Raw genomic sequence first — 12,061 nt, 5'->3', positions numbered from 1 at the left:
AAGCAAATACATTTTCAAAGGCAAATATATTTGAAGGCAAACACATTTTCAGAGGGCACCCATTGATGGTCTAGATGAGGTCAGTGCTTAGAAACAGAGAATTACTTTGCACAGTGTGTAGTAAAATTCTGAATTTATAAAATTATGAAATTCCTTTCCCTCAGGTACATGATATAGACCGAAGTAGAAATCAATGCAAAAAAAAAAGGATTAGATAAATTGCAAATTGGTGAACATATATTGAATTTCTGAAAAACATTACAGTGTTTGGGATAATATCTTAAACTTTGAGGTTGACAAAAAGGGATTCTATCCCATATGTCCTTTCCACCTTCACCAATTATATAATGGGACATAAAGATCATGAATGTGACCCAATACTATAACATTATGTCCCTTCGTGGAAGTATTACATCATAGTAAAATATGATTAATGATGCTTTTAAAGTTTAAATATTCTAATTATGCTGTGGAAGGCTTTTTTGTTTTTCTGTCTCTCATTTTTATAGAGATATACCGCATCTCACAAAGTGGCAATATTTTTGGCAATACACATTGGCCTGATATGTAGAAAGTGTTTCCTTACTATTTTGAGGTAATACCTATTAATATTTGTCCAGCTGGAATGGCGTGTTTTTCTGTAGTTACATACTATAGGTAAAGGAATACTTTGTCGATTTCAAACACATGCAGTGACAGACCTTTTCTCTCCAAGAATAACTCAGCTGTCAAAATCAATGTGAGAATGAAATGTGCCACATGGTGTAGTTCCAATAAAATGTTATTATTTAAGTCCTATTTGATTTTATTTTTTGACCATTTATATGGTATCGTATAATTTCAAGGTCTTCAACCAATATTTGTTATAGGGGAAGGGCACAACGTTATTCGAAGCTTGTGCATATTTTAAATACCACATTCATTATTGCATGTAATTGATTTTGCTTTTCAAAGCAAGCCAAAGAGAAACAAAAAACAAACAAACAAAAACCCAAACATTTCTTTTATAAAGGAAATTGGCTCCTAGCTCATTGACACCAGCCCAGTTCTCTCCTTCTGGTGACAGAGAAGAGAAAATTCTCTTTTCATTGCTTATGTGGATAAATTCTTCCATCCCTGTGTCAGAGGATGTGATAAGGCAAGAATCAGGCTGAATATTTAGCACTCACCCAGCTCTTCTTTGGATGCTGTTCTCACAATGAATCCAACTCTAATTTTTTTTCCCATTTTCACTCTGTGCTTGTCTTTCAAACTTGGGGCTACCTATCAAGTTTCCCGGACTTGACTCAAAAGTATGGATGCTAATTGAGCTACCTGTCTAATAGCCAGATATTTTTTAGTGGCAGCAGTATAGTATTTTAGGCTCTGAAGTCCCTGAAGACAAGGGCTATATGCCTGGGACTACATGGCATATAAGAAGTACTCCGTAGAAAGGAGAGAAAATGAGTGGGAAATATCAGAGAGGAGTCAAACCATGAGAGACTCCTAACTCTGGGAAACGAACAAGGGGTGGTGGAAGGGAAGGTGGGCGGGGAGACAGGGTGTCTGGGTGATGGGCACTAAGGGGATGAGCATTGGGTGTTATACTATATGCCGACAAATTGAACTCTAATAAAAAAATACACACACAAAAAAAGAAGTACCCCATAAATATTTGGGGCAGAATGAACTAGAAGTACATGATGAGTTAGGTGGCAGTGAAACAAATAAGTTTGGTTCTAGAATCAAATTTTGAACATGATAGCCCTTTTAACATCTTAACTCATATCTATTAGTGCAATATGTAGAATGCATGAGTGTTTTACTCATTTGACTTAGTTTTAGATTACTTGGGAAAGAGACAGAAAATTGCTCTAAGTTTCTCTTTTTAATTTGTGTTACCCAAGGATACAGTAGTAAACATGAAAAACAAAAGGGAAACTGATTATTTAAAGGGGTACTTGTAACTATTTCAAGGGAAGCCAAATTTTGTTATTTTTTAAAATCCGTGCAAAAATATACCTAGAGTGAAATTAAAGGGAATAATTTGCTAATCTCTTTTAAGGACTTTCCTAAATTAAATATCAACTTAGCAAAAGTAAATTTCTGAATCTTGATGCTAAACACAACTTAAAGTATATCTTTATTGCAAATATTCTTGCTCTTTTGGAAAAGTTGGGTAATCAATTCTCATAATATAGGTAGAATATTAGGATTTTTTAAATTATAAGAGCCACATAGCAGAGAAGTAAAGATATTCTTAAATAAATTTGAACCTTGCATAAATATAATAGAAGATGAATTATTACAATTGCTGTAGAGTTCAAAGCAAGCATGGAAAGCAAACTTATAAATGTGTATCTTTAAATGTTGGTGATCTTAAATGGGTTTTTCCTGAAAATCATATTAAATGAATCAGCAGATGATCCAATGATAACTTAAATGTATTGCTTTGTTTACTCATCCATACAGAAGGCAAATTTCCTGCCAGGTTAGTAGATGACTGACTCTTACTAAGTGATATTTGGTGTGAATTTTCCTACCTGTGCAGATAGTACTATCGCAATAAGCTAAAACCCATTTAAATAGAATCACCCAGTTGCTGAAATGGAATCATCAGCAACTTTTGTGAAGTTAATGGGATTATATTAGTTTAGTTTTATTGCAATCATTGATAAGAGAAGGAATACTTCATGTGTAATGAAGTACTAAATGCTGTCATTTCATTTTTTCTTACGATTGCATAAAGCAAAAGATGGGTTTTAAATTGATATAATATTTATTTTACTGCATTCCACATGATAGAGTATACATTTTTAGACCTTTTTTCCCCTGGAAAATATGATCTCTTTCCCTATACATAAATATGATCACTTTTAAACAAAATACATTTAAACCGAGATATGTTTTAACAATTTTATTCTATAGTTTAAAAAATTAGGGTATGTTAGTACTTTATGAGAATTTTAACTTTAAGAATCTATGTTAATTGGAAAGATTTTTAATATATCACATTTTGAGTTTCAGGAAAATATGGATGCGTGGAGAATACATATAAGAAAGTGATAAAGATCACAATTCAAAACTAAATGCCAGAATTAGTCACAATTCAATTTAAACCAACAAAATTGCTTTTCATCTTTTAATGAAAACCTATCAGTTAAAAGTTTGCATGGGAGATTTTCTCCTTCTCCCTAAATATGGCTTCTGTTTAAAGCAGCTACCTCACATGGCAAAAATAGGATTGTTTTTGCCATTTTAGATATTTGAGATAGATAGATGATAGATAGATAGATGATAGATAGATAGATAGATAGATAGATAGATAGATAGATAGATAGACAGACAGGCTGGCTTTTGGATACTTTATTGTCAAAGTTTTTCTAATAAGGGAAAGCTCCATCAGCTATAATATCTTCTCTGCAATAAAAAGAAGGGAGGAGGTGGTACGGAACTATGGCTCCTGCTTTCCCAGTTCCCCTTGAATTGTAGGTGATAAGACACAAGTAGGGCATAAGGGCTCAACAAAGAACTAGAAAGTCTGATGCATTAAGAATCATTACTGTCAATTCTGTACCACAGCCCTTTTTGCAATTTCCCCTGGCTTTGCCCACACTGTGAAAGGACTCTCCCATGTTGCCTCCCCTTCCTGTCCTCCATCCTGTTAATTCACTCCCTCTGCACCTCCATCCCCAGGCCACCTTCATGATGGAGTGCCTGGGTCGTATCCTGCAAATGCCAGCCTAGAGCTGATGCCCATTTGGTACAGAAACTAGAAAAATGGATTGGTTTGAACCACACATGAAAAGGAATTTAAACTGTGAGAAGCCTATATTCAGTTTTGGATTTCCTAGCCTTAGTTATTTTATTGCCCATTCCCTTATTTTTCTACCTTTTAATTTCCTTCAGATGAAGAGAATGTGGCAGAAAGAGCATCCCCTGAGCCAGAACTGCATCTCAGGCCTTACCAAATGGAAGTCGCCCAACCAGCCTTGGAGGGGAAAAATATCATTATATGCCTCCCTACAGGGAGTGGGAAAACCAGAGTGGCTGTTTACATTGCCAAGGATCACTTGGACAAGAAGAAAAAAGCATCTGAACCTGGAAAAGTCATAGTCCTTGTCAATAAGGTATTCAAATAGCACATAATACAACAGTGTTTATTTTTACTTTATTTTTCTGAAGCATTTGTAAAATTACATACATAACAATACAGATTTAATGTAATTAAGAGTAATATCAAAATAAGTAACTTATTTTATTTTAAATCTTTGCTGTTTTTGCAGGTTTATGTAATATCTAAGTTATTAGCTTTTAAAATATTTTTTCATAATACCAGAGCATAAATCAAATAGCTGTTATTTATGTGTAAATACATTTACCCAGATATTCTTTAAGGTTAACTGGCACTAATTTAAATTATCATGTACATGGACATGAATAACTTCAAAATAGTACTGCAATCTAGGATCAGATACTGTCTTTTGGAATCTCTTTAGCTGTTGACCCTTAGTCAAAGGTCATAAGTCCTTCTTACCAGAATATATATCATTTGCTTGAAGACAAAGAGAAAATTAAGTGAATATTTGGCTGGTCTAAATCAAGTTAAAAAGGAAAATAGATAACTTTTAAGAGTTATTATATAGATGTTACCCGAAATGCAACTGAAGTTTTCCTCTAATAATTTATATTTTGGGACATCTAAAGACCGATCCTCATAAATAGGTATAAGTCATCTCCACAGTAAAATAAAATCTAGTTATTTGAGCTTTATTCAGATAAATGAGTTTATTAACTTGTAAATCTGTATGTTGGGCAGGTTAATCTTTACTTTTGTGGAGTAAAATTGAGTATACATTGGCATGGTCAGACATAGTCTTTTTTCTATTACTTAGAGTAACTAGACTTTCCTCATTTCCTTTACCAAAAATATAGTAATGGGCTATACAGCTTTTCTGTATTCTTGGATTTCTATTATGCCAAAGGGTTTAGTTGCAACCTGCCGTTCAGTACCAAAGAAACATGCTCAGAATATATGATCTGAATAATTTCTATCATGTAGTTCCAAATGCATTTTGAATGTATCTGCTAAGTCGAAAGACCTCTTCTTTATACTTGAATGCCTACTATTAGAACCGTTTTATTTCTCTTGTGACAATAGTGATACATTAGAATTTATTTGGAAATATCCTTTCACATATTCTCTTTCTTAAGGATATTATCTTTTGGAATAAAAGGAATCTAGCTCTGAATACAAATTCTACCCACCAGTAGTTTGACCTTGGACAAATTCCTAACTTCTCCTTACTTTAGTTTCCTCATCTGTAAAATGAACAAGATAATACTACCCAGTATAGTTGCTCTGAAATTTAGTCTATCTTAAGCCTGCGAATGACTCAGTAAGTTTTAGTTCTTTCCCCCACTCCTCCTTCCTCACCTCCATGACTGATTAAATGGAACTCCTTAACCAGTAAACAGGGTCTTAAGTGCCAGGTTTAGAGAAAAGAACAAAGTTAACTGGATTTGAAGGTACTTCAACTGGAGTTCCTGAAACCATTTGAATATTCTGCAGTTTCTTCAAACTGTATTTGCCTCCCTGAGGGTCTCCTTCCCTCCTCAACTATCTCTTTGTTACTTATACCACCTCCTCCAAAGCATGAAGCCTCAACACCTAGGAGATATTTTTGATTCATCTGCTTCCTTGCCTTCTCTTATCAGACCCCAGGGTCATAAACTCTTAGAGCTGAAAGAGGACTTCAGGATCCAGCTCTCATCCATCGCAGTGTGGTTCTCTCACCCCTGCTGAGTAAGCTGGAATACCCAGGAAGTCCCGCTTTTAATAAGATAGCTTGATCCATTCTTTGAATAGCTGGCACTGATGGAAAAGCCCTAACAAAATCTGTTTCTCTGGGATCCACACTCATTGGTTAGAGTTCTTTCCAGTGTGATTATAAAAAGTAAGTATGAATTCTCCTGCCTCGTGACTGCCCTTCACATTGAGAAGACAGCAATATGGCTACTAAGTCATTTTTCTCTTTTGTTCCCTGGGATAAGTATTCCAGTTCCTTTAACTAATTTTCATATAGCATGGTTTCCAGATTTTTTATCATCCTGAGTGCCCATAATTTTTGATTCATTTATTTAGGACCTTCTTCAAGTACAGCGTCCAGAGTTGGGCAAAATACTATAGATATGGTGTTATTAGTGCAGACTGTAAGAGAGATGAGATGTGACTCTAAGCCCACAACCTGGTTTGCATTTATCACTGGTGCTGGCACCCAGAGATTCATCTGGAGTTTGCTGTAAACTAAAAGCCTCAGTTTCTTTTTTGTCTGAAAATCTGTTAAACTAGAATTCTTTTAACTTATTTTTGTGCAGTTAATTTTTGAGCCTAAATGCGAATACTTATATTCATTTCTTCATCTTATGCATGTTGATTGATCCTCGCAGGCCTCAGGTTTTTGTATGCATCTAACGCACCTTGTTCTTATAATGATTCCTCCTCTCGATGTTGTATGCTCATCATGAATTTTTCATCTCATTGGATTGAGGTGATTCTTGCAAATCCACATTTGCAGCCATGTTTAAATGTTAAATTATCCTCATTAATTATTCATTTTCACTGCACTGTTATTGAGACAGTTAAAGACGTAAGTCTAATTCATCATCTGCTTCTCTGGTATTTTTCCCTAAGAATCACTAGAAATCCCTCCACTAGTTCTTCCATATATGTCACAATTGTTTACTTTATCATCCCATTTCTTTCCATTTTAAAGTAACTTGAGCTTCAGTTCTCTTCGACTGAGTCAGGAAATCTCTGGTCCTCTATGTCACATAACCTTAGGTTTATATTTGGCCTAATAGATGGCATCGTAACCCTTGATCTCAAAAAGAGAAATCCTGTCCCCTCTAACATCATTTACTTTCATCTCCCTGCCTCCATGCTTTCCAAAGTTATCGCCTTCAAATGCAGGGAGAAATGAAAACACCACCTGTGTTCCCAGACTTTCTATTTCCTATCTAGGGCTTCAACATCACGAGAGATAAATCCCAGGTTCCTTCAGATGCTATAATGCAGCCCCATATGATTCAGCAGAAGTGGGTAGCAGTTGGGTTTGATTAGTCTTGGCAGGCACTCTGTCACATCTCAGGAAAAGGCTCCAAGAGGACCACACACCTCCCAATTAGCCATGTCAGACTTGCATCTGGCTTTCTCTGTGTCCTTCAGTAGGAAGTCAACGCCACCCAGAGTGAGTATCAGGATTTCCAACACCTGCTACCTCCTGTGAAAACTTATTTTTGTTCTGTAGGCCAGAAGATGCTGCTTCTTTGGAAGGTCTTGACTTATCCTTTATGGGCTGAACCCCAGGTTGCTATGTCACCCCATGGTATAGAGATTCTTAAATCATTCAACAGCATGAGGGTATTTAAAGACAAATCAAAGACAGATCCTATTATCAGGAATCTACAATCTAAGAAATGAGAGATGTATATTAATCATATAATTATTAATATTGCATTATAGTTCATGATACAGTATTAATTATTTTTATTGTATCTCACTAAATCTACACAGCTACTCGATGAGGTAACCATAATTATTGTCATTTTACTCATCAGAAAATTGGGGCTCTGAGGCTTTATTTGATCTGTCAGGGCTCATCCTTCCAATAAGCAGCTGAGCTGAAACTTGAACCCTTATCTTCTGAAGCCAACTGGCCTTTTTTTCCCCCTGTACTGGAATAAAAGAATCAGAAAAATATCAGGAAAGTTTCTGAGGACCAGAAAAATGACAGCTTATATTTATTTAATTTTCACAACAGTGTTATCAGTAGTTTAACATTGATTGTTAACATTCTCATTTTTTGATGTGGAAATTGAAATGATTGAGATGATTCAGTAACTTGTCCAAGGACACATAATAACCAAGTGGCTGGAGTAGTTTTTAGGGCTAACTTTCTCTCCTCTGGATCTTGCTCTTTCCACTAAGCTTAATTTTCATTCTCTTCTTCAGAGTCTTTCTTACTCCCTTCTCAGATTTTTTCCTCTGTCTCATGTAAGTAGAAGAAAAAGAATAGTTCTAGAAAGATGTGTCAGCAATGACTTTGTGTAAGAGAAAGAAGAGCTGCGGTTCTCACATTTTAAAGATTTATTGTCACGTGAGAGCTTTCATATAAGTGCAAGTTGTGTCCCTACACAACTACAAAGTTGTGTCCCTAGAGATGATCACTAGATTCAGTGGCCTTTTGATGAGGCCCAGGAGTTTGTATTTTCCAAATATCTCAAATGATTTTGTGCAGATGGACCAAAGACTTGACTTTGACAAAAAACAAACAAAAACAAAAAACAAAAACCCCAAAACACTAACAGAAAGTCTCTCTTCTTATTTTTCTCACCTTGTGTTATTTTCTCCCACTTACCAAAGTTGGTTATTAGTTTTAGGTCCTCACTATTTTCTTGAAATGACTAGATTCTATTTTACTCCTTCTCTTTCCACACTCACCCTTCGATAACTTCATTATTTATATTAAACAGTGATACAAAGTTCACTGTACACTGTTCTCAGCCAGAGGTATCAGCCAGCCCTCATTTTACACATAATGGAGCTCGCCTCAAGGAAAAAGACGAATAACACATGTTCTGCAGACCAGTGGAAAGATAACCACTGATCATATTATCTGGTAATTATATTATGAGTATAATGCTTACTCTTTGATGCTTTTTCCTTGAAACTCTTTCTGCCAACTCTCTTCTTGCCACACTGTATATCCCTAGGCTTCCATGGTAAAAACTCTCCTAGGATATAACCTTCAAGATATCCTGGTTATTCCTTTCCCTGATCTGGGTGGTATTCTATATGACTAGTAATGTGTAGCATTGAGGTGTCAACTCAACCACCTTCTGCAGATACTATGACATACAGAGATCCAGCTAAAAGGATTTTATTTTACTTCCATGCAACAAGACCTTTGTTAAAATTTCAACAGGTTGAGCTTTTACTGAAACTGGTAATTTTTAAACTTAATTTGGGGTAAATGCCCATTATGCAGAGTAATGCCATCACTGGGGAGTGTGAATGCAAGACTGAAGAATTAATAGCCATCCCTCAGACAGAGGACCAAGTATAGGGCTGGCACTTTCTGGATGTTGTAACCAGAAAGAATGTGGCCATCTTCCAACTGCTTGCCTGCAAAGATGCACCTCTGCTGGCCAGGGGGCATGCCTTCTTTATCTTGGGTCTTGGCCTTCACATTCTCGCTGGGTTCCATCTTCAGGGTGATGGTCTTGCAGGTCAGGATCTTTATGAAGACCTATATTTTGACTGGCCAGTGAATGCAAAGATATTGTGAATCGCCGTCACGTTGAGTAACTTCAATGCCAACATACTCCGACAACATAATGCCAGTCATCCCTGAAAGATTTCCACTTATTTTGCCAACCTGCCCTTTTGTTCTTTGTTAGCTATCAAAGCTATTTTAATGGTCTATCCCTTCATCTCACATCTGCTCTCTTCAGCAGTATCTTACCTCCTCACTTTTAGTTCTCTGTTACCTTCAGTTTTTTAGGCATGTTGCCTCTGGCCCCTTTTCAAAACAAACTACAGGAAAAAATCAACACTAAACACAACTCACAAGGGTCCTATGAACTATAATACTAAATTTAAAATATTCTGCATGGTATTCACCGCCCTTTATAGCCTGGCCCTGACCTATTAATTCAGAATTTATCTCTTACCCAGGTTTGGTTTTAATTTATCTTGTCACTGACCCATGGCTTACTAGATTAAAATTCTATCTAAACTCATCTTTGGAGTACTCAGTTACTTCTGCCTCCTTGCGGTCACTTTGTATTTCTGTGGGAGAATTATCACATGAGTTTTAATAATTTGTGGGTTTTTGTTGGTTACTCTTACCCTATGTGCTCACCTAGACCTAGTTCCTCAAAGTTGTCAGCTATGTCTTAAAACATCTTTATGTTTCAGATATGATGTTTACACCTAACAGGCATTCAATAAATGCTTATTGATAAATTAATGAATGTAATGATTGATAGTTTGTTATGCTTAGTTAACTGATAATGTAAACACTTCTGATAATGCTTGGCACATACTAGGCCTTTAATTGGTACTCTTTTTTTCTCTGACCATGCCCTCTCTCCCTTTAATTTTGGCATTTTTAAAGGTACCACTAGTTGAACAGCTTTTCCGTGAAGAGTTTGAACCATTTTTGAAGAAATGGTATCATACTATTGGATTAAGTGGTGATACCCAATTGAAAATATCATTTCCAGAAATTGTCAAAACCTATGATGTTATCATCAGTACAGCTCAAATCCTTGAAAACTCCCTTTTAAACTCAGAAAAAGGAGAAGATGATGGTGTCCAATTTTCAGGTTGGTTGAAGTTGGAAAAAGAAGAATTAGTAATATTGATGATAGTAACAGAGGCTGTAGTAGATAAATAATTTTCAAAATGTTGATTTAAAAATATTATCTCTGATTTACAGGTGCCTGGGTGGTTTAGTTGGTTAAGTGTCCGACTCTTGATCTAGGCTCAGCCCTTTGTCTCAAGGTCATGAGTTCAAGCCCATGTTGGGCTTTATGCAGTGTGGAGCCTAATTTAAAAAATAAATAAACAAAAATAAAAAGATGATTTCTCATAGGATCATCTTTTTTTTTTTTAAGATTGTATTTATTTATTCATGAGAGACAGAGACACAGGCAGAGGGAGAAGCAGGCTCCATGCGGGAGGAAGCCTGATGTGGGACTCAATCCTGGACGCCGGGATCATGCCCTGAGCCGAAAGCAGGTGCCCAACTGCTGAGCCACCCATAGATCATCTTTCATTGTTTAAGTTTTCCTTAAAACTGTTTACTTTCCTGGAGATACACAAAAATGAGATACATTTTTAATTAGATCACTTTATTTACATAAGAATACATTATTAAATCAAGCACCCACTGGACTTTTTATTACTCTTTATTTCTAGATACCAACAAGTTATTTTCTTTTTTTTAAAACATTTTTTTTTAATTTATTTATGATAGTCATACAGAGAGAGAGAGAGAGGCAGAGACATAGGCAGAGGGAGAAGCAGGCTTCATGCACCGGGAGCCTGACGTGGGATTCGATCCCGGGCCTCCAGGATCGCGCCCTGGGCCAAAGGCAGGCACCAAACCGCTGCGCCACCCGGGGATCCCAAGTTATTTTCATATGCTAACGGATACTGTTAGATATGCCATCATTTCCTTAGAATGAAATATAATCTTTTCTATTTTGTGGGGGGAGGGAAGAAAAAGTGAGAGAAAGGGAAAGGAATATAGTCATTATAATACTTCTAATAATTAAATGCAATGTTAAAACAAAGCAAAGTGATCTCTGTTTAAATGGAATGGTTTTTATCTGACATAAAAAAAAACCCTCATCAACTTAAAATTGAATGTTTTATTAAAGAACAAAAGTGTAATCCTGATTAATTTGGGGGGAACAAAGCAGGGATTGAATTCTATCTCATAAAACTTATTACCTTTTTAAATTTTCCAAAACTAATCTCTTCAAGAGTGATAATATCTAACAAGAATAGTTCCATAATTAATATGCATGGGCCTCTGGATTTACAGATGACTAGCATAGACATTGTCCACTTAAGAAGTAAGAGGTCTGTGCCATATTCTGCTCAAGAAAGGATGAGCAGCTCAGTTTACTAGCTACTAAAGGATGTCCCATAGCAGCCCAGTTTACTAGCTTTAAGGTACTTCTTTTCACTCTACCTTGCTGATATGGATAAATGAACTACTTGGATTTTCTTTTAAGACTTTACCCTCATCATCATTGACGAATGTCATCACACCAACAAAGAAGCAGTCTATAATAACATCATGAGACGTTACTTGAAACAGAAGTTGAAAAATAATAAACTCAAGAAAGAATACAAGCCAGTGATTCCTCTACCTCAGATACTAGGACTAACAGCTTCACCAGGTGTTCGAGGAGCCAAAAGGCAAGCTGAAGCCCAGCAACACATTTTAAAAGTAAGCCATTGACTTTATATGTAGCGATGATAGCAACAACAACAATAACGAAC

The 12,061-nt window shown here is 36.0% G+C and overlaps 1 protein-coding gene across 1 annotated transcript in view; it reads left to right on the top strand.

Annotated features, from left to right (window-relative positions):
• The window catches only part of IFIH1 (interferon induced with helicase C domain 1), a 57,316-nt gene that overhangs the window by 29,812 nt on the left and 15,443 nt on the right, over window positions 1–12,061 (top strand). Inside the window, exons 5-7 of the mRNA XM_025471048.3 lie at window positions 3,889–4,109; window positions 10,161–10,371; window positions 11,791–12,008. Coding sequence (XP_025326833.1) covers window positions 3,889–4,109; window positions 10,161–10,371; window positions 11,791–12,008 — 650 coding nt within the window. The remainder of the gene's footprint in view (window positions 1–3,888; window positions 4,110–10,160; window positions 10,372–11,790; window positions 12,009–12,061) is intronic.

Source organism: Canis lupus, chromosome 36 (genome assembly GCF_003254725.2).
Source record: "Canis lupus dingo isolate Sandy chromosome 36, ASM325472v2, whole genome shotgun sequence".
Classification (NCBI taxonomy): domain Eukaryota; kingdom Metazoa; phylum Chordata; class Mammalia; order Carnivora; family Canidae; genus Canis; species Canis lupus.
The sequence above is the reverse complement of the archived record's forward strand: the minus strand, read 5'-3'. Positions and strand labels throughout refer to the sequence as shown.